The sequence below is a fragment of the Dromiciops gliroides genome, chromosome 2, assembly GCF_019393635.1.
Source record: "Dromiciops gliroides isolate mDroGli1 chromosome 2, mDroGli1.pri, whole genome shotgun sequence".
Classification (NCBI taxonomy): domain Eukaryota; kingdom Metazoa; phylum Chordata; class Mammalia; order Microbiotheria; family Microbiotheriidae; genus Dromiciops; species Dromiciops gliroides.
Window position 1 is genome coordinate 548,422,407 of NC_057862.1, and position 27,318 is coordinate 548,449,724.

The 27,318-nt window shown below is 40.9% G+C and overlaps 1 protein-coding gene across 1 annotated transcript in view; it reads right to left on the minus strand.

The window, feature by feature from the left end:
• MALL (mal, T cell differentiation protein like) overlaps window positions 1–27,318 on the minus strand; it is a 73,368-nt gene that overhangs the window by 45,854 nt on the left and 196 nt on the right. Inside the window, exon 2 of the mRNA XM_043989030.1 lies at window positions 10,456–10,688. Coding sequence (XP_043844965.1) covers window positions 10,456–10,563 — 108 coding nt within the window. The 5' untranslated portion in view covers window positions 10,564–10,688. The remainder of the gene's footprint in view (window positions 1–10,455; window positions 10,689–27,318) is intronic.

Sequence of the window (27,318 nt, forward strand, 5' to 3'; positions counted from 1 at the left end):
AAATGACTAAACAACAATAGCACATCTAGACCTGAATTGTTTGACAGTAATTTCCCCCTCAAAATCTAGTCTGTGAGTAAGGGACTTTTTTTTTTTTTTTTTGCTGGGCAATGGGGGTTAAGTGACTTGCCCAGGGTCACACAGTTAGTAAGTGTCAAGTGTCTGAGGCCAGATTTGAACTCAGGTACTCCTGAATCCAGGGCTAGTGCTTTATCCACTGCGCCACCTAGCCGCCCCCGAGTAAGGGACTTTTTATTAAATGATGAAGACAGTGACTTCCATATAAACAAATCAGTCAGAGACAACATATATCAAAAAAGAATGTTGGGGAGGCAGCTAGGTGCCACAGTGGATAGAGCACTGACCCTGGATTCAGGAGAACCTGAGTTCAAATCGGGCTTTAGACATTTGAAACTTACTGGCAAAAAAAAGAAAAAGAAAGAAAAAAAAGGGGGCAGCTAGATGGCGCAGTGGTTAAAGCACCGGCCCTGGATTCAGGAGTACCTGAGTTCAAATCCAGCCTCAGACACTTGACACTTACTAGCTGTGTGACCCTGGGCAAGTCACTTAACCCCCATTGCCTTAAAAAAAAAAGAAAGAAAGAAACTTACTGGCTGTGTGACCCTGGGCAAGTCACTTAACCCTCACTGCCCTGCAAAAAAAAAAACACCCCAAAAACAAAACAAAAAAGAATGTTGGGGCAGCTAGGTGGCACAGTAGATAAAGCACTGTCCCTGGATTCAGGAGGACCTGAGTTCAAATCCGACCTCAGACACTTAACACTTACTAGCTGTGTGACCCTGGGCAAGTCATTTAATCCCAATTGCCCTGCCCTCCCCAAAAAGAATGTAAAGTTGATTTTGAGGAATGGGAATAGTCAAGAGAAGAAAAACTGAACATGTTTTCTAAACCCTGAGAAATCTGTAACTGTGATCTCATTGCTGGCCAAACTCTCCTTCAGTCATTCCAAGCCTTAGGTTGTTTTCTTGCCAGAATAGCCAAAAATGTTCAGCCTTTCTATATCTGGTGAGGCTGGTCCCAGACAAGAAACACACCATCTATTGATGAAACTTACTCTACAAAAGTTTCTGGAGATGCCTTTCATGAGGCATTGGAAGAAAATTTGAGTGGGTAAAATTAATGAACAAGATACATAGAATATTTTCCATTTTGATGGTATGGTTGGTTGATAGCTACACTTTTGAGCAACTCTTTGAGGGGTTGCAGAGGTCATTTGTACCTAATGCTAAAGTTAGAATAAAGGATGAGATGAGATGCCAGTTAGCCACAAAAGTTCCATCCTCAAGAGCTACCCAGAATAAACCCAATCTTTATCCCAGATCACAGCCCTTCAGATATTTGGAGGCTACTTCACATCTACTTCTATCCAGTCATGTCTTCTCCTGTATAAATTTCCCTAATTCCTTTAACAAAAACTTAAATCATGTGTTATCCAGTCCCCTCATTGCCTGGCTCATCCTTCTCTGGCCGTGTGCCAATATATTAATGACCCTTTTAAAATGCAGCCCCTAGAACTGAACAAAGAATGCTAGGTGTGATATGACTAGTCTCAGAATGTAGTCAATCATCTCCTGTCATGTGGACTTTTATTAATGCAGCCCAAGACTGTATTAGATTTTTTGATAACCTCATCATGCCACTAGTAAACTAAGATCCTCAGGTGTTCTGGACTAATCAATTGATTTTTTTGTGTGGGGGTGGCAATGAGGGTTAGGTGACTTGCCCAGGGTCACCCAGCTAGTAAGTGTCAAGCGTCTGAGGCCACATTTGAACTCAGATCCTCCTGAATCCAGGGCCTATGCTTTATCTACTGTGCCACCTAGCTGCCCCCCAATCAATTGATTTTTTCCAAATAAAAGTATTTTATTATTTTCCAGTTACATGTAGAAATAGTTTTCAATATTTGTTTATATAAGATTTCCAATTTCAAATTTTTCTCCCTCCCTACCCTCCCTCCCCCACTCCCCTAGACAGCAGGCAATCTGATATTGGTTATATATACATAATAACATTAAACATATTTCTGCATTAGTCATGTTATATGAGCAGGATCAGAGCACAAAGGAAAAACCTGAAATAAGAAAACCAACAGCATCAAAAACAAAAGAAATAGTATGGTCCAATCAGCATCCATATTTCACAGTTCCTTTTTTTCCCCCCTGGATTTGGAGAGCCTTTTCCATCATGAGTCCTTTGAAATATTCTTGTTCCATTGGATTGGTGAGAAGAATCTAATCTGTCACAGTTGGTCAACACATAATGTTGATGATACTGTGTATAATGTTCTGGTTCTGCTCATCTCACTCATCATCAGTTCATGAAAGTCCTTCCAGGTTTCTCTGAACTCCACCTGCTCATTGTTTCTTACAGCACAATAGAATTCCATTGCATTCATATACCACAACTTGTTCAGCCATTCCCCAATTGTTGGACATCTCCTCAGTTTCCAATTCCTTGCCACCACAAAAAGAGCAGCAATAAATATTTTTGTACATGTGGGTCCTTTTCCCTTTTTTATGATCTCTTTGGGAAAAAGCCCTAATAGTGGTATTGCTGGGTCAAAGGGTATGCACAGCTTTATAGACCTTTGGGCATAATTCCAAATTGTTCTCCAGAATGGTTGGATCAGTTCACAGCTCCACCAACGATGCATTAGTGTTCCAATTTTCCCACAGCTTCTCCAACATTTATTATTTTCCTTTTTTGCTATATTAGCCAATCTGATAGGTGTCAGGTGGTACCTTAGAGTTGTTTTAATTTTGCATCTCTCTAATCAATAGTGATTTAGAACATTTTTTCATATGGGAATAGATAGCTTTGATTTCTTCATCAGAAAACTGCCTGTTCATATCCTTTGACCATTTCTCAATTGGGGAATGACTTGGATTCATATAAATTTGATTTAGTTCCCTATATATTTTAGAAATGAGGCCTTTATCAGAGGTACTGGCCATAAACATTATTTCCCAGATAGCTGCATCCCTTCTAATTTTGGATGTATTGCTTCTGTTTGTACAAAACCTTTTTAATTTAATGTAATCAAAGTCATCCATTTTGCATCTCATAGTATTTTCTATCTCTTGTTTGGTCATAAACTGCTCTCCTTTCCAAAGATCTGAAAGGTAGACTATTCCTTTTTCTCCTAATTTACCTATGGTATCACCTCTTATGTCTAAATCATGTACCCATTTTGACCTTATGTTAGTATAAGGTGTCAGATGTTGGTCTATGCCTAATTTCTGCCATACTGTCTTCCAGTTTTCCCAGCAGTTTTTGTCAAATACTGAATTCCTATCCCAGAAGCTGGGGTCTTTGGATTTATCAAACAGTACATTACTAATGTCATTTACTACTGTGTCTCCTGTGCCTAGCCTATTCCACTGGTCCTCCACTCTATTTCTTAGCCAGTACCAGATAGTTTTGATGACTGCCGCTTTACAGTAGAGCTCCAGGTTTGGTACAGCTAACCCACCTTCCACAATTGATTTTTTTGTTTGTTTGTTTGTTTGTTTTAGCGAGGCAATTAGGGTTAAGTGACTTGCCCAGGGTCACACAGCTAGTAAGTGTTAAGTGTCTGAGGCTGGATTTGAACTCAGGTACTCCTGACTCCAGGGCCAGTGCTCTATCCACTGCGCCACCTAGCTGCCCCCACAATTGATTTTAAAAAAGCATTTCTTTGAGTGATTAGGAGGCAGTTAGGTGGCATGGTGGATAGAGGACACTGGGTCTGAAGTTCAAAAAACTTGAGTTAAAATCCTGCCTATGACACTTATTAACTGGTAACCCTGGGCAAGTCACTTAACCTCTGTATTCTTCAGTTTCTTCAACTGTAAAATGGGGATAGTAGTAGCACTTACCTCCCAGGGTTATTGTGAAGATCAAATCAAATAACTTATGTAAAATGCTTTGCAAACCTTAGATATGCTCCTTTTTTTCTTTTTCTTTCTTTTTTTTTTTTTTGTGGGGCAATGAGGGTTAAGTGACTTGCCCAGACAGCTAGTAAATGTCAAGTGTCTAAGGCCAGATTTGAACTCTGCTCCTCCTGAATCCAGGGCCAGTGCTTTATCTACTGCACTCAGGAGTACCTGAGTTAAAATCCAGCCTCAGACACTTAACACTTACTAGGTGTGTGACCCTGGGTAAGTCACTTAACCCCAATTGCCTCACTAAAAAAAAAAAAAAAAGAAGAAGAAGAACTAGCTCAAGCATGTGGCCAATCTGAACTCTAGATAGTATCTGATCACTCACTAGTTCCCTACTGGAAATATCCATTCTGGGATCTTTCAACAACTTGCCAGTATGGTCATGAACCCACACAAAGGATAGCGCACAAGATGTGCTGCTCATTGGCCTTCTCTGCTGGCCTTGACTAATACCAGTAGAACACAAAGACACACATGCACATTCAAAGGTGAAGGCACTTGTAGATCCAGACTACTGCAATTATACTATCTCAGCAGAGAGGGCTTATGTATAGTGGAGACCATGTCAAGAAAGACCAAAGTTCAAATCTTGCCTCTTATACCTATTAGCCCTGTGATAATGGGCAGGTCACTTACTATATCTAAGCCTCAGTTTACTCACAAAGTAGAGATAATAATACTACTTATTGGGTAGTTTTGAACACCAAATAAGATAATGTATACAAAATGCTTTGTAAGATTTAAACTATTATTATTATTATTATCCTGCATTCTTCTTTCTCTATCTTTTGCACTCATTTTCCAATGACAGAATTGGGGGGAAGGGCTGGGGTGATGGTTAAGCATCAAACACCAGGGCTGTTGGACTCATCGGTTGCTTGATTAATCACAGCCCACCTCCAAAGCACCTTTTGTAGTTGAAGCTAAAGCCATTATTTATTTATTTGTTTTATTATTATTATTTTTTTTTTAGTGAGGCAATTGGGGTTAAGTGACTTGCCCAGGGTCACACAGCTAGTAAGTGTTAAGTGTCTGAGGCCAGATTTGAACTCAGGTACTCCTGACTCCAGGGCTGGTACTCTATCCACTGCACCATCTACCTGCCCCAAAGCTAAAGCCATCCTGCTTTCTCCCATTCCCTTCTTGTTTTCATTGCTTTCCTCATACTGACAGTGAGTCTGGGAATCACATATGCAAATTCTTTCCATATTGTGATAAAATAATGGGATTTAGCAGATACTCTAAGGCCCACCTGGAGATTAATCTAAACTGATTGAATTAAGTGAGAGTGATTGACTGCTGATTAGCCTACTTCAAGTTAACTAGATTGTAAGCACACCTGGCTAGTCCTTAAGAAGGTATTGTTCCCAGAAGCTTAAGGACTTTGAACTTAACTGGAGTGGATTTGGATGATACTAACCTATCAGCTTGAAGCAGTGTGAAAGGACCACCTCTCCTCTGCACCTATAAAAAGCTTCCACACTCAGTTTGCTCGAGGAGTTCGTGATTGAAGCAGGCTCATGGTGGAGGACTTGAGGAAGAACCACACCAGGCTGGAACTCTAGGCTAGATAGGCCTTTTCTTAGCTTTCTGAACTCCATATGAATACCTGTATGCTTTAATTTCAGTGCCCAAAGACTGGTTCTAAAGCTCCTAATTTAAGGCGATCACACGATTTAGATTTTAAACATCACAATATCCTGGTATGTAATTTGTTAGGGCCTGAAGACTTGGTTTCATTTAAAGCAATTTAGGTGACATTTTTCCTATTTCCTCACCTACTTTGGACTTAAACTCCCTCAATCATTTTTTTCTCTCTCCCCATCAAGCACCTCTAACCCATAACTTGAAAATCATTCTTGAGGGAGAAGATAGAAACAAAGTGGAAGCTGTGAAGCCTGAGGCTCTATCTGTCCTCATAGACATATCAAGGTGTTATAGTGGATACATTGTATTGGCTGGGGTTCAGGAAGACGAGTTCAGATCTAGCCTCACACACTTACTAGTTGAGCGATCCTGGGCAAGTTGCTTAACTTCTGGTTGCCTCAGTTTTTCAGCTAGAAAATGGGACTAATAGTAGCACCTGTACCTCACAGAATTGTTGTCAGGACCAAATGAGATCATATTTGAAAGCACACAGCACAGTGCCTGGTGCATAGTAGACACTTGTTCCTGCCTTCCTATCTGTCATCTATTAGTATTGCATCACATGCCCCAAGGCACCCACCATCCCTGCCTTTTTAAAATTCTTGTTCCAAACTTAGCTGTCCTTAGCATATTTGACAACCATCAGCATCTTCTGAGCTGTTGGCTTTCCTGGACACCATTCTCTCTGGTTTGTCATTAGTCCCTCTTTCTATCTGTCGTATACACTCTAGACCCTCAGTGGCTGGGTCATTAGGTCACAGAGCTGGGAGGCACCTTAAGGGCCATCAAATCCACCCTTCCTCCGCATTTTGTAGATGAAGAAACTGAGGCACAGAGGGGTTAAGTGAAATGCCTGGGGTTACAAAACTAATCTATCAACAAGCATTTAATAAGTACTGACTACCCTCAAGGCACATTCTAAACACTGAAAGGCAAAAAAAGTTCCTGCCTTCAAGGACATTACTTTCTTTTCTTTCTTTTTTCTTTTTTTTTAGTGAGGCAATTGGGGTTAAGTGACTTGCCCAGGGTCACACAACTAGTAAGTGTTAAGTGTCTGGGGCTGGATTTGAACTCAGGTACTCCTGACTCCAGGGCCAGTGCTCTATCCACTGCACCACCTAGCTGCCCTAAGGAGATTACTTTCTAATGGAGGAGACAAGATGCAAATAACTGTACATACATGATCTATCTATCCATCTATCTTTCTATCTATCTATCTTTCTATCTATCTATCTATCTATCTATCTATCTATCTATCTATCTATCTATCTATCTATCTATCTATCTATCTATCCAGCTATCTAGCCATCTAGCCATCTAACTATCTAGCTATCTAGCTTCCTACCTGCCCCCTGGATTCTCACTGGCAACCTTCCCTAATCCAGCTTGGAGCACCCCATGTCCTCCAGAACTTGAACTCTACTGAGAGTGTGATCAAAGATATTTCTATCCATCCTGCCCTTCTTCCCCTGGCTTGACATCCCCGTTTCAGGTGTGCTTTGTGTATTCATATTCCTGTGTGTCCATTTGGAGAAGAACAGACCTCTGGGCAGATTCTGGGATTAGGCCACTCTGGAGGGTCATGTGGTGTATCTGCCTGGATTCCTGGGCCCAGACTTCACAGGCCTGGCCCATCCTGCCACCTCCATCAAAGACCTGGTCGCGGTGGTTATTGTACTATCCAGATAGCCACACATCTTTCACAATGACGGACAGTGAGCTTTAGCATTTCACATCATCTGACTTTTGTCAAATAGAAATCTAAGGCACTGGTGTCCAATAGGAAAAAACTAAGCAAACTCATTCAACTCGGAGTCAGAAGACCCAAGTTTAAGCCCCAACTCTGATACTTATTAGCTGGGTGACTCTGAATAAGTCACAATATCTCTTAGCCTCAACTTTCTTACCTATAAAACGGAAAGAGTAATTACTTGCATTACTTATAGGGTTGTTGAGAGAGGGAGAAACATACTTTGTATGTTATATACACACAAGCTATTATTGTCATTTTAGTAATCAGATCAAGGTTGCTTTTAACCTTTAACCTTAATATAGGATTATAGATTTAGCCCTAGAAGGGACTTCCAAAGTTATCTAATCCAACTTCTTGCTGCCTTAGAGGTACAGTGGGTGGAGCAATGGGTCTGGAGATAGGAAGACCTGAGTTCAAATCAGAACTCAGGTATTTCCTGCCTGGGTAATCTTGGACAAGTGATTTAACTTCTGTCTGCCTCAGTTTCCTCAACTGTAAAATGGGGATAATAATAGCACCTATCTCCCAGGCTTGTTGTGAGGTTCAAATGAGATAATATCTGTAAAGCATTTAACCCAGCACCTGGCACATAATAGGCACTTAATAAATGCTTTTTTCATTACTCCCCTTTCCTTTTGCATATGAGAAAACGGAAGCCCAGGGAGGTTAAATGATTTGCCAAGAGTTACACAGTTTAGCATCAGAGTAATGTTTTGAACACGCATCCTCTCACCTCTGAGTTAGTGTTCATTCTACCGTATTATGCTGTCTCTTATTGCATTATAAACTCACTTTCCTTAGTCTCTGTCCTCTCATGGTAACATATATATTGTCCTATATTATAAAGATGATGAAGACTCATTTACAACCCTCAAATCCTGAAATGACCCTGGCCTGTATGCCTCTGGAGTTTTTATTATATGTTCTATCCACAAACATTATGTTAGCGGCTATTATTATTATTTCCCCAAGAACTATGATTTCCCATCCACATCCATCTCATGTTCACCTTTGATACACATCAGGTGCAATCTTCTTGGCATCCCTTCATAGCCTTATGTCATAGAGCGTGTTTTGCTTACTCAGGGAACTTCAAAGTTCCAAAGGTAAGGCAATGAATGCACCATTACCGTTGTAAATACAGAACTCAAAGAGCATTTGAAACGTCACTCATGTGGCAAACTGCCCGAGATCCCTTCATCCTGGAGTGGAGGCCCTGACAAAGACTCTTTGGGTGGGGCTTCCATAGTCTGCCCCCTGCCCCCTGCCCCCTGCGAAATAACTACTCCTGGTTTCCTTCTCTGTATAGGTCCTCTAGAGGTGTTACTCAAGGCCTGGACAACTTCCGAAGCCTCTTGCTCAATCAGGACAAAGGAAAGTATGAAAGTGAAAAGTCCTGGTTGGAATCAATGAAACTATATATATTGTTTTCTTTTCCTCAGTCTCAGGAAGCTAGGTGGAGCAGTGGATAGAGCTCCAGGCCTGGAGTCAGGGAGACCTGAGTCCAAATCTAGCCTCAGAGACTTACTAGCTGCATGACCCTGGGCAAGTCACTTAACCCTGATTGCCTCAGTTTCCTCATCTGTCAAATGAGCTAGAAAAGGAAATGGCAAACCACTCCATTATCTCTACCAAAGAAACCCCAAAGGGGTCATAGAGAGTCAGACACAACTGAAGAACAACACATTTGGGACAGAGATGCCCAATTTTAGGAAAAGGGAAAGGCTTCCCACTCAGCCAACCAATGTAACAAGGCTTGAGTCTCAGGTAATTGATCTCATCCCAACCATGTTCGCAGTGGGCTGGAATTGGGTTTGGCAGATATCTTACCCAGATACTGAAGACATGCCAACTGATAGAGTGTGTTATGGCTCTCTCTTCCTAGTTTTGGTATGGGTCGTCCTCCCTAGTGACTGTCCACACCAAGAAATAAGTGTAGGGGACCATTCTCAAATGGTGTCTGATTCACATACGATGTTTTTGTTGCTCTTCTTAGGTTTAGTACTTTTTTTAATGACCAGTGTTGTCGGCTTATTCTGCTGCATGAAATATGCATAAGCCAAAGTTCAAAGTCAGATAATAATAACAGAGAGGAATAAGGAATAGTCAGTAATAAAGAAAAAGAATATGTCTTCAACACCGGAAGAAAGGATTTTTCCCTCCTGCTTTGTGTACCTGAACCACCAAAAGAGGTCTTAGAAGTCAGCTAGTCCAGCCCTCATTTTACAGATGAGAAAACCGAGGCCTAGTGTCTTGCCTCATTGTCACAAGGCAGTAGGAACAGAGCCAGCGACCACAGTCAGATCCTCTGATTCCACAGTCAACATTTTTTTCATTCCCCCCTCCCTTCCTATGCCTTCCTTCCTGTCCTCCTCCCAGGAAAAGAGTGTAATAGTGATCCAAATGGATAGAAGCCACTCAGTGGAATGATATTGTGGGAAAAAGCATCAGAGAACGTGGTTTCAAATCTCAGTTATTACCTATATGATCTTGGGCAAATGACTTAACCACTATGAGGCTCAGTTTCCTCATTTGTAAATGAAGAGGTTGAACTAACTTCCACGGTCCCTTCTAGCTCTAAATCTCTGATTCCACAAATAGCTTCTTGAAGGGGAAAAGAAGTGACATAAATATAAAGCCTTGGGTCAAAAGCCTTAACCAGAATCCTGGTTATTTTGGTGACCAGTAATGAATTGTAAAAATCCAGACTGCTGAGTAACACAGTACCTAACATTCATCATCCATTGGCTTTGCCTTTTAAAAGCCCACATCTCCAACATTGCTGGAAGTGGGCATGAAATTCATAAAGAAATCTATTTTGTGGTGCCCCTCTGGTTTTTTTAACTTTAAGTTGATTCCTATGAGACAATATAGCTGTCTGGCTTCTGGGCAGAGTTAAAGTGAGAACAAGACCAGCTTCCTGATTAAGAAATAGAGTAACAGCAACTTGAGAAACTTAAAGAGTTTCCCTCAATATTGTAACATTTTCTTCACTCAAGCTTTGCTTTAAATGCCACAGTCTCATGGATTGATACTTCCCCTCCCTCCTGCCCCCAGTTGCTCCTTGTCTTTACTGGACTTAATGCAGAAAAGGAAAGTCTAGAGACTTACCAGTTCTGGAATGAAGAAGGCATACGGGATTGTCAGGAAGAAGGCTAATCCTGTGGGCACTTCAGGTGCTGCATAGGTGGTGGGGGGAGGGAAGTCTTTAGATGCCATCCCCTTTGTGTGTTCAGGGGCCTCTGCCGCAGCTCACCTAGACCCGATTATCTGTGCAGCAACTCTGCCTGGCACGCAGCACTTCAAATATTATACCCGGACACACCCACTGACTGAGACGTAGACTGAAGGAAAAAAAAAAAAAAGATTTCCAGCCTAGCAGGTCCTTCCACTCATTTCAGCCAAAAGAATCATCAATGAAACTGTAAGGCATCAAAACAGGACTAAAAATTAGACTGGCCCTCTCCTAGGCTCAGATGCAGCTGTGGGGGATGTTGGGACCTTGGATGAAGGGGGTGTGGAGGGGAAGGAGCACTGCTTCCATGGTCAGTCTCCTTCAGCTCTGCCACTTCCCAGCTGTGTGACTCTGGACGAGTCATTTGCCCTCTGGCTAAACCTCTCTGGGCTTGAATTTCCTCATCAGTGAGTGAGGGGAAAATTTATTAAGTGCCTACTCTGTGCAAAGAACTGGTAAGGCAAATAGAGAAAAGCAAGGCTGTCATTGTAGGACTCTCTGGGAATTCACATTCTAACAGGAGGAGACAATACATAGAGGAGCCCTCTGCTGCCAAGTCAGGCTGGAAGGATCCCTCCTAGGTCTAAAAATCTGCTACAGATACTAGAGCATCCAAAATCCCTCATCTCACATATGAGGCAGCAGGGTGAGGTCAGGCTGCCTTTCCCAATTTCACACAGCAGGTTAGTGTTGGAGCCATAACGGGTCATGATAAATGGGATGGCTTTACTTGGTGGATGTGAGGAGGAGAGATCGGGACAACCATTTCCGGTGGGGTGGAAAGGGGCATGGTGAACCTGGTCCTTCTCTTTCTTTCATTTGGGAAGGGCCAGGAAAAATAGCTGTTTTGACTACCTGCCCCTCCCCCTACTTCGAGTCTTCTCACAATTGATACCATTCCCCCATACCCCAATGTATTCTGCTACTCTGCAGTCCAATGACACTGGCCTCCTTGCTGATGCTCAAACAAGACCCTTCATCTCCTGACTTTGGATATTTTCCCTGGCTCCCCTCCATGCCTGGAATTCTCTCCCTCCCCCTCTCTGCCTTCTCACTTCCCTGGCAAGTCTCACCTGAAATCTTACCTTCTACAGGAAGCTTTTCTGGATCCCCCTTAATTCTAGAGCTTTTTCTCTATTGCTTTCATTTTATCCTGCACATAGGGTTTGTTTTTTATTTTTTACATTGTTGTTGTATTCCTTATTAGAGGGATTACAGTCATATTCCTCATTTGCCTTTCTTTGCATCCCCGATGCTTAACCCAGTGCTTGGTTCATAGTAGGAGATTAATGAATGCTTATCCATTCACTGACTGACCAGTGCACAGACACTGAAAGGCATGCCTCCTGCACTCCTGCCTCTCTGTCCCCATCAAACCCTGCCTCCATATTGGGCTTAGTTGGACAGCCAGCTACTTGAGAAAATTGTGTATAAAGTGTTTTGCAAATTTAACAAGAGAATTGGCCAATGGATTTCGAATTCTGGGAGCATGCACAATGGGGTTCTGCCTGTTGCCGGCCTTTGTGAGGAAGCTTGCTTCTGGAACCTATTTCTGGGGGCGCATGGCAATGTAGCATGGCGGGGGGGTGGGGGCTGACTCTCCACATCAGAGCACATAAAGTTATTATGTGACTGTTTCCTATCCACTTGTTGCCTGGTGAAGAAAGGACCTTTTGGCTGTACCACAATTGAAAGAGCTGACAAAAGACCCCAGTAGAGAAATTCACCCTTTTCCTTGCTGTTCAGAAGTGTGAGGACAGCTGTCTGAGCTCTGGAGGGTCAGAGGACGGGGCACCTTTCCCACCTCCCGCCAGGCTTGAGCTGTGGAACTTATGGCCTCCTAGACAAGTCTGTGTCTGGGATGAAGCTGCCTCTTGTTTGTGTCTTCTTTCCTTTGGTACTGGGCTTTGTGAGACTTCAAAAGGCCAGAGGAGCCAAGTGTCAGTGATGGGAGTCCATACCAAAGTACAGCCTGTTTTCACCCCTTAAAAAAGACCTACTTGGAAGATCAACCTGATAGCTGAGACACTATGTCCTATAAGGGATGGGCTCATTCAGTAGCTATGTTGAATTCAGAAGTAAACTTGGTGGGATGGATGCTTTGTAATAACTATTATAGGTTTGAGCCCACTTTCCTAAAGGACCAAGAGGAAAAATGTGCCCCTGATTCAGGAGTATGTTTTTTTTTTACTTCTGTTCTTGCTATATCTTTTTAGTAAATATCTTCTTGTAAAAGTCAATTGACATTAATTAACATAAATTTTTAGGAGAAATCAACTAGTTAAAATGATGATAGGTGTGTTAATCATTGAGTCAATAGAAGGACAGAAGGGTGATCCATACAGGGAAGAGCATACTGGAATGGGGGCTTGAGCTGATATCATCCAACTCTACAGAGTTACCATTGGCATCCTGAAGGATAAGATGTACCTAGCTGCCCTCTGGGAACTCAACTTGCCAGTGAGAGAGGAAGTTGGCATAACGATCCCCAAAGTTCATAGAGGTTATGCAAATGTTAAAATGCTTCACAAATATCAGTTTTTGTTGTGATTCTATGAAAGTGACATCGATAACTCACATTTATATAATGCTTTAAAGTTAACAAAGTATGATCAACCACAATTCTGGAGGACTGGTGATGAAGTATACTACCCACCTCCTAACAAAGAAATGATGGAAACAAGGTGCAAGAAAGACACATATTTTTGGATGTGATCAATGTGCAGGGTTGTTTGCTTGACTATGCATATTTGTCAAATGGTTTTGTTTCTCCTTTTTTATGGTGAGGGGAGGAGGGAGTTGGGAAGAAAAGAGGGATTTGGGCGATATTGCAAAAATGAAAAGGAAGAAATGAGAGGCACTGAAGCATTTTTTAAAAAGGAACAGAATAAAACAGACAAATGACTTTGACAGTTACTTGAATTTATTATATGCTCATGTAACCGGAGTCCTAAAGCCCATTGGTAGAGAACTCTCCCCTACCTGATGGAGATCACTGCTGTGCACTTGCATGAGGAGCAGGGTGTAGCAGTGGGGGAGAAAGGGGAGCTCTTATGGGCTTTTTGGGCATTGCTTGAATCTATTTGGGCTTTGAAGTTGTTTCAGGTGCTTCTGGATTCCAACTTTGAGAAAGAAGAAGGGAGATACCGATCCCACTTCAGGTTGCTGAAGGAAAAAAGACTCTGGGAAGAAGTCGATAAGAGAGAGAAGATGGCAGCCTCTATCGTGTTCCTACCCCAACTTGCTACACTAGCAACTTTAAGGAATTTCCCCTTGGGTGAGGTCTGGCTCTCTGTCTCTCTCTGTCTCTCTGTCTCTGTCTCTCTGTCTGTCTGTCTGGCTCTGTCTCTCTTTCTCTCTGTGTCTGTCTCTATCTGTGTCTGTGTCTGTGTCTGTGTCTCTCTCTGTCTCTGTCTCTATCTCTCTGTCTCTCTCTGTCTCTGTCTCTATCTCTCTCTCTTTTTCTCTCTGGTGGGCTGAGTTACCTCACTGCCAATGGAAAGCTCTTTTATTGTCTGGTGTATATTCTCCCATGTATGCTGTCTCTGATTTCTGTTCTATTAGTTTGGATAAATGTGTTTCTTTGTAAATTGCTATTTGGATTGTGGAACTTGTATTTGGTAGACAGGGAGTTAAGCCTTGGATATAAAGTTTGGGGTCCTGTTTCACCCATAATAAACAGCAATCAGAAATTTAGCTTGAACATGAAAACTACATCCCCTAAGGTAATAATATTTAAGGAAGCAAACAGATACAATTATTTTTGTTGTTATTCAATTGTCTTAGTTGTGTCCAACATTTTGTTTTGTTTTGTTTTGGCAGGGTGATGATGGTTAAGTGACTTGCCCAGGGTCACACAGCTAGTAAGTGTCAAGTGTCTGAGGCCAGATTTGAACTCAGGTACTCCTGACTCTAGGGCCCATGCTCTACCCACTGCGCCACCTAGCTGCCCCCCTTACACTTTAAAGGAAAAGCAAGCTGTATGGAATGAAGGAGATTCATAGTTTTATATATAGTTTTCTGTTCTATTTAGTACATGGAAATATTAATTTTCTTTGGAATTTGTTCCAGGATGAAAAATTTTAAAATACTCAATAAGTTCCCTTCTCCTCACTCCCAATAAAATGTGCAAAGTCCTTTCCTGACAACTCTAGGAGGCAGGCTAGGCAGGCAACATCAAGCACTGGGAAATTGCCTTGTTCTAGAAGGAAGAGGAACCCAGAGTTCTGGCTCCCAATGACCTTGAACTCAGTATTCCTTTTGTGTCAGCAGCCTCCCTGGGGATGCCTTTTAAGTCTTCCCTGCTCCCTTTGTTTCACCTCCTCCTGCAGGGCAGTCCTCCTGCCTGGCTCCCCTCTCCCTCTCCTGTGTGTGCCTCCCCACTCCTCCACCTCCTCCTTCCTTTTCCCTGACTTGGCCTGACCATATCCCACCAACATCCCACCAACTCTCCAGCATCTGCTTTGGGAGGCAGCATCCCAGAGGTGGGTAGGACTGGCTTGTGAGCAATTCTTTCCTGGCTCCCAGCCACTGGTTAGGTCCTAACCTCACAAGTAAACTCTGATCATCTGTCAAATGGCAAAAAGCAGTACAGTTATCCCTTCCAAACCGTGGGGGTTAGGGGCACCACCCCCAGCAATCTGGAAAATCCTCATAAAATTTTTTGGCCCTCCTTTCATACCAAAGAAGTCTGATTTTTTTTCTTTTTCTTTTCATGGGATGTTTATAGTACTTTATTATAATATTTGGGTTGATGTTATTTAATAGTATACATCTATTTTATGCATTACCGAATTTCTAAACTTTTTCCATGTCTCCTGGCCTTTGCATGTGGTCTGTGGCTTCCACAAAGCTCCCCCTAAACATTCCTATTTAGTTTTTTATGTTGCCCCATGATATATCAAAACTAAGATGGGGAGAGTCACAATGTGTAAGGGAAAAGTGTACTATTATGCAAGGTGAGAGAGAGCTGCCCCTTTTCCACCCAGCACATGGGAAGGTAGAGCTGGAGCTGGAAAGAGCCCCAGAGACAGTCTAGTCCAAACACCTCAGTTTGCAGATTAGTAAACTGAGGCCCAGGAAGGTTCAGCTGCACCAGTAGTAAGCATTAGAAGCAGGATTTGAGTGGGTGGAGACACGGTAGTAAAAGGAGCCCTAGACTTAAAGTCACAAGACCAGGGTTTGAGTCTCACTTCTAAGACTTCCTAGTGAAAATGGTGGAGAGAAGCCAGGAAATGGCCTGAACTCTCCCATGTTTCCCTCAAAAACAACATTAAATCAAGCCTCTAAACGAATTCTGGAACTACAGAACCTACAAAAAGACAGAAATACACAATCCTCTTACTTGAAATAATTTAGAAGACTCCAGGAAAGGTCTGTCTCACTTGGGAAAAGGGGGAGGGCAGCTCTGCACAGCACAACTGAGTCCAACTGAAAGTGGCACTCCACGGAGGGGATCTGGGCAGGTCATCAGGAAGCTCCTGGACACAGCATAAATAAGTCTCTAAGGCCCTTTTGTCCCAGCTCAGAAAGTTGGTGGCACAACAGGCCATTTGTAAGAGACCTGCCATCCCTGGCTGGGAGGACAAACTGCCAGCTAGAGAACCACCCAAACGATAGGCACAACTTAGCTAAGCCATCTCAACACAGGGAGCAAGCCCAGGGAGGTGAGGATTCCAAAAGTCACAGAGGCCTCAGAACAGAAAGTCAGTGACCTGGCCCCTATCCCCCAGCACAAGAAGCTTGCAACAGTGACCCCTGTGCCCCAGGAGCAGACCTCAACTTTATAAGTTAAAAAAATAAGCTACAATATGAGTAAGAAACAAAAAAGGACCCTTACCATCGACAGCTTCTGTGGTGAAAGGGAAGACCAAAACACAAACTCAGATGAGTTTCTCAAAATTCCTACAAGTAAAGACAATCTTGTCTCAAAACCAAAAAGCCCTCTTGGAAGAGCTCAAAAAGGCTTTTAAAAATCAAATGAGGGGCAGCTAGGTGGCACAATGGATAAAGCACCGGCCCTGGATTCAGGAGGACCTGAATTTAAATCTGGCCTCAGACACATGACACATACTAGCTGTGTGACCCTGGGCAAGTCACTTAACCCTCATTGCCCTTCAAAAAAAAAATCAAATGAGAGAGGTAGAAGAAAAAATGGGAAAAGAAATGAGAGAAATGAGAGTTATACTGGAAAAAGAAGCACAAAAGGGGGCAGCTATGTGGCAAAGTGGATAAAGCACTGGCCTTGGATTCAGGAGGACCTGAGTTCAAATCCAGACTCAGACACTTGACACTTACTAGCTGTGTGACCTTGGGCAAATCACTTAACTTTCATTGCCTCACAGAAAAGAAAATGAAAAAAAAAAAGAAGCACAAAAGTTGACTGGAGAAAACAATTCCTTAAAAAATATGATTGGCCAAAGGGGAAAGGAGGTACAAAATCTTACTGAGGAAAATAATGCCTTAAAAATTACAATTAGGAAGATGGAAGCTAATGACTCCATGACACACTAAGAATCTGTCAAGCAGAATAAAAAGACTGAAAAAATAGATGAAAATGTGAAATACCTCATTGGAAAGACAACTGACCTGGAAAATAGATCCAGGAGACATAATCTAAGAATTATTGGACTACCTGAAAGCCATGATCAAGAAAACAGTCTAGACACCAGATTCCAGGAAATTATCAAGAAGAACTGCCCTGATATTGTAGAATCAAAGGATAAAATTATCATTGAAAGAATTCATAAATAACCTCCTGAGAGAGACCCCAAAAGGAAAACTCCAAGGAATATTGTAGCCAAATTCCAGAATTATCAGGTGAAGGAGAAAATACCACATGCGGTCAGAAAGAAACAATTTAAACATTATAGAGCCATAGTCAGGATTGCACAAGACCTGGCAGCTTCAACATTAAAGGATCACAAGGCTTGGAATATGATATTCCTGAAGGCAAATGAGCATGGATTACAACCAAGAATCAACTACCTAGCAAAATTGATCATTATCTTTCAGAAGAAAGGATGGACATTCCATGAAATAGGGGACTTCCAAGGTTTCCTGAAGAAAAGACCAGAACTGAACAGAAAATTTGATCTTCAAATACAAGACTCAAGAGAAGTGTAAAGAGGTAAATGGGGGGAGGGGGAAGGTTGTTCAATAAGGTTAAACTGTTTACATCCCTATGAGGGAGGATAATACTTTTAACTCTTGAGATCTGTATCTCAAGGGGGGGGGGGGGGTTGGAGCCAAGATGGTGGAGGAAAGGATGTGACCCTTGGAGCTCCCAACACGAACCACCCACATACCTTCAAAATAATGCCATAAGAAAATTCTTGAAGCAACAGAACCCACAAAAGAACAGAGGAAAGGCATTTTCCAGCCAAAGACTTCTTAAAAGGGTTACAGGGAAGGTCTGTGGAACCGGCTGAGAGAGGAGTGCAGCATGCTGCACAGATCCAGCCCCAAGCAGGCCGTACCTCCAGAGCCTCAGAATCTTCAGCATCAGCTACTACTTCTGAAACTTGGCTCACAGACTGGTGAGGGGGTCCAGTGGGTGGTTGACCAGGGGGAAATAGCTGCAGTCTCTGCTGGAGCTAAGGCAGAGAGCCCATATCCTGAACCAGTAAGCTGACTTAAGTGTCAGTGACCCAATGGGGGGGGGGGCAGAGGCATGCCTAGCTTCTGACCATAGAGAATCAGATTTCAATCAGATTTCTGCTTCTGGGTTAAAGAGTAAGCAGGCCATGGTTACTTACAGGCCAGGTGGGCTGAGAACAAACCTCTCATTAAATCATATCACCTGGGACCCCCTGTAGCTTGGGACAGTGCATCCTGGGCAGGGTTCCACTATAAGAAGGAGTTAAAAGCCAAAAAATAGGCCAGCAAGATGAACAGGCAGAGAAAACAGCAGACCAATGAAAATTTCTTTGGCAACAAGGTAGATCAAAATACACCCTCAGGAGATCTGAGATATTGTTATTAAATTGATTTTGATGTGGTGATATAAAAAAATTTAAGGAGCAGAATAAAAGGAGAATAGGGGGAGGAGAGGAAGGGGAAGGTGGAATGGGGTTAATTACATCATATGAAGAGGCACAAAAAAAACCCTATTACAATAGAGGGAAAGAAGGGAGGGGTGAAGATTGTTTCAACCTTACTCTCATCAGATTTGGTTCAGGGAGGGAATAACATATACACCCATTTGTATAAAGAAACTTAGCTTACTCTTTGAGGAAGTAAAAGGGTAAGGGGAATAGGGTGGTGTTGGTAGAAGGGAGGCAGAAGTAGGGGAAAAAAGGGGAAAGAAAAGGAAAGGCTGCTGATAAAAGGGAGGGCAGATTGAGGGAGGCAGTGGTCAGAAGTAAAACCCTGGTGAGGAGGAATAGGATGAAAAGAAAAAAAAGAGTTCAAAAGGGAAAAGAGGATGGAGGGAAATAAACAGTTAGTAATCTTAACTGTGAATGTGAAAGGGATGGATTCTCCCATAAAATGGAAGCAAATAGAAGAGTGGTTTGAAAATCAGAATCCTACAATATGTTGTTTACAAGAAACACATTTGAAGTAGAGAGATACACACAGAGTAAAGGTAAAAGATTGGAGCAGAATATATTATGCTTCAACTGAAGTGAAAAAAAGCAGGGGTAACAATACTTATCTCAGACAAAGCAAAAGCAAAAACAGATCTAATTAAAAGAGATGAGGAAGGAAACTATATCTTGCTAAAAGGTACGATAGGTAATGAAGTAATATCAGTACTAAACATATATGCTCCAAGTGGTATAGCATCCAAATTCTTAGAGAAGAAATTAAATGAATTGCAAGAGAAAATAGACAGCAAAACTATACTAGTGGGGGATCTAAACCTTCTCCTCTCAGAATTAGATAAATCTAACCACAAAATAAATAAGAAAGAAGTTAAAGAGGTGATCGAATGTTAGAAAAGTTATATATGATAGATGTCTGGAGAAAATTGAATGGGGATAGAAAGGAATATACCTTTTCTCGGTGGTACATGACACATATTCAAAAATTGACCATGTATTAGAGCAAAAAATCCTCATAGTCAAATGTAGAAAGGCAGAAATAGTAAATGCATCCTTCTCAGATCATGATGCAATAAAAATTACATGTAATAAAGAGCCATGGAGAGGTAGACTAAAAATTAATTGGAAACTAAATAATCTCATCCTAAAGAATGAGTGGGCCAAACAACAAATCATAGACACAATCAATAACTTCATCCAAGAGAATGACAATAAACCTATGGGATGCAGCCAAAGCAGTTCTTAGGGAAAATTTTATATCTCTAAATGCTTACATGAATAAAATAGAGAAAAAGGAGATCAATGAATTTAGCATGCAACTAAAAATCTAGAAAAAGAACAAATTAAAAATCCCCAATTAAATACTAAATTAGAAATCCTGAAAATCAAAGGAAAGATTAATAAAATTGAAAGTAAGAAAACTATAGAATTAATCAATAAAACTAAGAGCTGGTTTTATGAAAAAATCAATAAAACAGATAAGCCTTTGGTTAATTTGATTTAAAAAAAGAAAGAAAGTAGGGGAAGCCAGGTGGCACACTGGATAAAGCACTGGCCCTGGATTCAGGAGTACCTGAGTTCAAATCTGGCCTCAGACACTTGACACTAGCTGTGTGACCCTGGGCAAGTCACTTAGCCCCACTGCCCCTCAATTAAAAAAAAAAAAGAAAGAAAGGAAAAAAAAAAGAAAGTAGAAAACCAAATTACTAGTATCACCAATGAAGTGGAAATTGGAGTAATAATTAGGAGCTATTTTGCCCAACTCTGCCAATAAATTTGACAATCTAGATGAAATGGATGAATATTTATAAAACTATTGCCCAGATTAACTGAAGAGGAAATAAAATCCTTAAATAAGCCCATTTTAGAAAAAGAAATTGAACAAGCCATCAATGAAGTCCCTAAGAAAAAATCTCCAGGGCCAGATGGGTTTACAAGTGAATTCTACCAACCATTTAAAGAACAATTAATTCCAATACTATACAAATTATTTGGAAAAATAGGTGAAGAAGGAGCTCTATCAAATTCCTTATATGACACAAATGTGGTGTTGATAACTGAACCAGGCAAAGAAAATTACAGACAATTTCCCTAATGAATATTGATGCAAAAATCTTAAATAAAATATTAGCAAGGAGATTACAGCAATTCATCACTAGGATAATACGCTTTGATCATGTTGGATCTTTACCAGGAATGCCAGGCTGATTCAACATTAGGAAAAGTATCAGCATAATCACATCAATTACAAAACTAACCAAAATCATATAATTATCTCAATAGATGCAGAGAAAGCATTTGACAAAATACAACACTCATTCCTAATAAAAGCACTAGAGAGCATAGGAATATAGGTGGAGCTTTCCTTAAAATAATAAGCAGTATCTACCTAAAACCATCATCAAACATTATATGTAATGGGGATAAGTTAGAGGCATTCCCAATAAGATCAGGGGTGAAACAGGGATGTCCATCATCACCTCTATTATTTAATATTGTACTAGAAATGTTAGCTTTAGCAATAAGAGAAGAAAAAGGAATTGAAGGAATTAGAATAGGCAAAGAGGAAACAAAACTTTCATTCTTTGCAGATAATATGATGGTATACTTAGAGAGTCCTAAAGAATCGACTAAAAAACTACTTGAAACAATTAACAACTTTGGAAAAGTTGCAGGATATAAAATAAACCCACATAAATCATCAGCATTTCTATACATGACCAACAAAGCGCAACAGCAAGAGACAGAAAGAGAAGTTCCATTTAAAGTGACCGTAGACAATATAAAATATTTAGGAGTCTACCTGCCAAGACAAACTCAGGAACTCTATAAACACAATTACAAAACACTTCTCACACTAATAAAATCAGATCTAAATAATTGGAAAAATATCAATTGCTCATGGATTGGTCGAGCTAATATAATAAAAATAACAATTCTAGGGGGCTGCTAGGTGGATAAAGGCACTAGCTCTGGATTCAGAAGGCCCTGGGTTCAAATGTGGCCTCAGACACTTGACACTTACTAGCTGTGTGACCCTGGGCAAGTCACTTAACCCTCATTGCCCCACCAAAACAAAAACAAAAACAAAAATAATTCTACCTAAATTAATTTACTTATTTAGTGCCATACCAATCAGACTACTTAAAAATTATTTTATAGAGCTTTTCCTGAATCCAGGCCCAGTGCTCTATCCACCACTAGCTTCCCCATGACAAAGGATATTAGAATGCAAAGTCTTACCAAGAGTACATTTTGTTTACTTGAAATCAGGACCACCCCCCAGAAATTGGAATTGTGATTCCTATAAAGATATTAAACATTTTTTCTCTGACTTTGAATTTACCAGTCATATATTTCACCACGGTAAAGGTTACTCCCAGATCTACATAACCAGCCCAAATCTTGCCCCTAAACTCTAGTCCCCTATATGCAACTGCCTGCTGGAAATATCCACCTAAACATCCCATAACCATCTTAAACTCACCATAGTAGGCACTTAATAAATGTTTACTGAATTGAAATAAATTAAATTCCCTGCTAAATTCAATTTTCTTGTGTCCTCTGTCACCCAGTTTCATAACCTCAGAGTTATCTTTGACTTTCCCCTCTACTTCATTCCCCATATTCAATCAGCTGCCATGTCTTGTCGTTTTTTGTTTCCACAGCATCTCTTATATCTGTTCCCTTTCCTCCACACACATGACCAGTACCCTATTTCAGGCTCCTATCTCCCCTCATTTGGACAATTGTCATAGCCTTTTAATAGGTCTCTCTATTTCCAGTCTCTCTCTTCTCCAGTTTATTTTCCACACAGGTAACAAACAGATGTTACTAAGGCACAGATCTACCCACATCACAGAAATATAAGCCATGAATAACCATGTAAAAAAAAATTCCCCAAATCACTAATAATTAGAAAAATGCAAATTAAAAGAACTCTGAAGTTTCACCTCATACCCATCAGATTGTCAAAAATGACAACACTTTCAGCATCTCTGTATTATATCAAATACAAATTCTTCAGCCTGGCTCCAACCTACCTTTCCAGTTTTATTTCATATTACTCCACTCCACAAACTTTACATTACAGTAAAGCTGGACTATTTCTTGTTCCTTTAATTCAATGTCCAATCCACTGCCTTCATTCTTTTGCACAGGTCCTCACACTCATTCCTTGCCTCTGCCTCTCAACATCCTCACCTGTCTTCAAGACTGCTCAGATATCACCCCCTCCACGAAACTTTATTCATCTCCCCAGTTGTTGGTAGCTTTCTCTTCTTAAATTATGTTGTCCGTGTTTATCTTTTCCATGTGACATCCCCCCAGTAGAATGAATGAATGAATGAATGAATGAATGAATGAATGAATGAAAGCATAATTATTAAGCACTTATTAGGTGTCAAACACTTCTCTAAGCAAACAGAATAGTTAAGAAGATCTCAGGTACCTCACACTCAGAGATGGAATAAGTCCTAAGGGTATGGATATTTGTTTTTGTTTTTGGTGAGGCAATTGGGATTAAGTAATTTGCCCAAGGTCACACAGCTAGTAAGTGGTAAGTGTCTGAGGTCTCATTTGAACTCAGGTCCTCCTGAATCCAGGGATGGTGCTTTATCCACTGCACCACCTAGCTGCCCCTGGATATTTTTTTAAGAAAGAAGTTGTTTTGTTTTTGCCTTTGTATCTTTAACGCCTTACCATAATACCTGGTACTCAGTGTATTTTGAGTTGAATTTCCGGTTGTGAAATTTGGGTACATTTCTTTGATTCCTATTCCGAGCAACTCAACCAACAAACACTTAAGAAGCTACTGTGTTGAAGGCATTGTTCTAGAGTCTCAAAAACATTCCAGAAATGCTTGGCCTACAGTCTCAGACCCATAATGCTTTAACCCAATCTTAAGACTCTAATCTAACACCCATCACATCTGAGTCAACCTCATCTGAGCCTGGGGCCAGCAACTCATGATTCTACTCATGAATCCAGTGCTCATCTGTGTGACCCTGGAAAAGGCACCTGGGCACTTTGGATGCCTATTTACTTTTATATAAAGTGTTATGAGAATCTAATATTTGTTGTGAGAATTAATAAATGCTCATAAGAGTGATTTGATATCTGCAGATGGAAGGCCCAGGAAGTCCATGGTATTACTACCTTTATTGCTCAGACCAATTATAATTATAGGGTACTAATCCCTACCTACTCAAGGTATTAGTCGGGGCAGTTCTGCAGCTCTGAATTCCACCAGCCAGCTTTTCAGGAAGAGTCTCTAGGGAAGGAGAGTTTGGCCCTGATACAAGAATTTGCAAAATGAGACCCTGAGGAGTGTGTGCTTGTTTCAATGGCCAGAGACAAGTAGTGTCCTTTTCTAAAATCAAGCCTATAGTTCCACTCTGTTGTGGATGGAGATCTGAGGAAGGAGGCCTAAGGAGAGGAAAAGAATAAGGCACTAAATGGTCTCACATTGAGATTTGTATGCAGAGATCCCTCTTGTCACAAAATAAAAACCCAGGGAGGTCAGAAGCTGGTGTGGAATTTCCTACCTCAATTAAATCCTCACAAATGAGCATCATTTTCCATACAGAGGTTCATGATTCATTGGCTTCAAACTTCAGTATGTTTGAAAGAGGCTGGAATTTTTAAGAGGTGGTTATTATCACCCCAAGTCATCATGACCCATTGCTGCTGAGATCTCCTTCTATGAACTGCTATGACTTGGCTCTTAAATTGTCCCTTTTTTGACCTCCATTTCTTTTTTCATGAACAACTGTACTATTTCAATTTTTTCTAATTGCATGTAAAAATAATTTTAAATGTTCATTTTTAAACATGTAAAAATTCATCTTTTGAGTTCCAAATTCTTTCCCCTCTTTCCCTCCCCCTTCATTGAAAGGGAAAGCACTTTTATATAGGTTATACATGTGGAGTTTTTACCTCCATTTCTTTTTCTTTTAAAAGTTATTAATTTTACATCACCATTTTAAAATATATTTATTTCTCTTTCCTAACCAAAGAGACAATCTAATAAAAGTTTTTTTTAAAAGGGAAAGAAAAAATGGTAAGACTAACCAACACATCTACTGAATCTGACAATATGCATTGTTCCAGGCCCATAGTGCCTCCCTTTACAAAGAAGGGAAGAGGGACATTTTCTCATCTCTGCTTTTGGGGTCAAGATTGATCATTATGATTAACAGTTGGAGATGGAGGTTGTTGTGATTTCCATTTTTATTGTTATAGTCACCGTGTACATTGTTTTCCTGGCTATTCATTCCTCTCTGCATCAGATCATATAAGTCTTCTCAAGCTTCTCTGAATCTATCCCAATCATTGTTTCTTACAGAAAAATAATATTTCTTTACATTTATAGACCATATTTTTCCTCCAACTGATGGAAACTTTCTTTGATTCCAGTCTACCCATCTTTTGGTACATATTGTCCTTTCTCTTCTTTCTTTCTTTCTTTCTTTTTTTTGGTCTCTTTGGGGTATGTACAGTTTAGTGACTTTTGGGGCATAGTTCCAAATTGCTTTCCAAAATGGTTGGACCACTTTACAGTGATACCAACAATTAATGTGCCTGTTTTCTTGTCATATTTCTAATAATTGCTATTTTTCCTCTTTTTTTCATTTTTGATAATTTAATGGGTATGAGGTGAAACTTCAGTTCTCTTTAATTTGCATTTTCCTCATTATTAGTGATTTGGGGAATTTTTTTCCATATGGTTATTCAGTTTGTATTTCTTCTTTCCCAATTTTTCCTATCATTTCCCTGGATAGTCTTGATCTTTTCTTCCTCCAGGTGAATTTTGTTATCATTTCTTTTCCCACCATGCCACTTATTTTCAATCTCTCCCTGTTCATCTACTAGCTCATCCCCTTCTGCCTACAAATAACTCTGTGTCTCCCTTATCCTGAAAAAAACCTTCAGTTCATCCTTCTACCCCTGCTATCATATAACTAAATCTCTTCTCCCCTTAGTAGCTTTTCTACAATGGGTGCCTCCATTTTCTCTCCTCTCACTCTCTTCACCCCTTACCAATTCACCTTCTGACCTTATCATTCCATCAGAATTGTTCTTTGGAGGGGTGGGGCAGCTAGGTGGTGCAGTGGATAAAGCACTGGTCCTGGATTCAGGAGGACCTCAGACACTTGACACTTACTAGCTGTGTGACCTTGAGCAAGTCACTTTACCCTCATTGCCCTGCCCCCCCCAAAATTGTTCTCTCCAAAGTTATCAATGATCTCTTAGTTGCCAAATCCAATGATCTTTATGCAATCTTCTTTCTCCTTGACCTTTCTGCAGCCTCTGACTCTGTTGATTATTTTGTCCTCCTTGATATTCTCTTCTCTCTAGTTTTTCAGGACACCCCTCTCTGCTGGTTCTCCTCTTACTGATCTGACCTCTCTTCTTTAATCTCCTTTGCTGGATCCTCATCCAAGTCACACCCTTTAAGCACAGTTGTCCTTCAGGGTTCGATGCTGGGCCTTCTTCTCTTCTCTCTCTACACTACTTCACTTGACAATCTCATCAAATCCCACAGATTGAATTACCATATATGTACTGACTATTCTCAAATGCACTTAGCCTACTCTTAGCTCTCTGCTGACCTTCAATCTCACATCTCCATCTGCTTTTCAGCTATCTCAAACTGGATGCCCACTAGAAATCAAACTGAACCTGTCCAAAACAGAACTCATTATCTTTTCCCCTAGCCCTCGCCCTCCTTACATCTTCCCTATTTTTTGCAGAGGGCAATACCACCCTCCCAGCCCCTCAGGCTTAAACCTAGGAGTAATCACCTCATTGCTATCTCTCACCCCACCCTTATCCAATCTATTGCCAAGGCCTGTTAGTTTCACTTTTGGAAAATCTCTTGAATACATCCCCTTCTCTCTTCTGACACTGCCTCTACTTAGGTACAGGCACCTCATCGCTTCACACCCGGGTTATTGCAATAGCCCACTGATGGATCTGCTTGCCTCAATCACTCCCCATGCCATCCTCTGTTAAAAACCACTAAAAGTGATTTCCCAAAAGTGCAGGCCCTATTGTGTCGTCCCGCCCCCCCCCCCCCCCCAATAAACTCCAGTGACTGGTTTACCTCCAGGATCAAACAAACCACTTTGTTTGGCATTGAAGGTAATATAATCAATTTTCCTCCTGTCTTTCCAGACTTCTTACACCTTAGTCTCTTCCACATACTCTTCGGTTAAATGATACTGGTCTCCTTGATGTTCCATGAGTAAGGCAGTCCATATGCGTGCATTTTCTCTGGTTGCCCCTCATACCTGGAACACTCTCCCTCCTCAACTCTGCATACTGGCTTTTTTCTGGTTTCCTTTAAATCCCAACCAAGATCCCTTGAAAATCACCTGGACACCAGGATGAGGAACAGGAAAACTGCTAATAAAAATTCCATTTTCATCGACTTCTCTCCACCCAAATTTACAGTTCTCTCCTTTTCAGAGAGGAGAGGCCACCATAACACTTCACTTTGACATTTAGCTCATCAAACACATTCTCAAGGGTCCTTTATATGCACAGTAATTGTATTTTCTGAAATAAAATCTGGGCTCTATGGTGTGACAGAGGAGATGATACCTTTTTCAAAACCCCAGTGGCTGTATTTGGATGCCATTATGCGAGGCTTTGGTGAATAGACATGGCCCTCTATCTCAAGCAACTTAC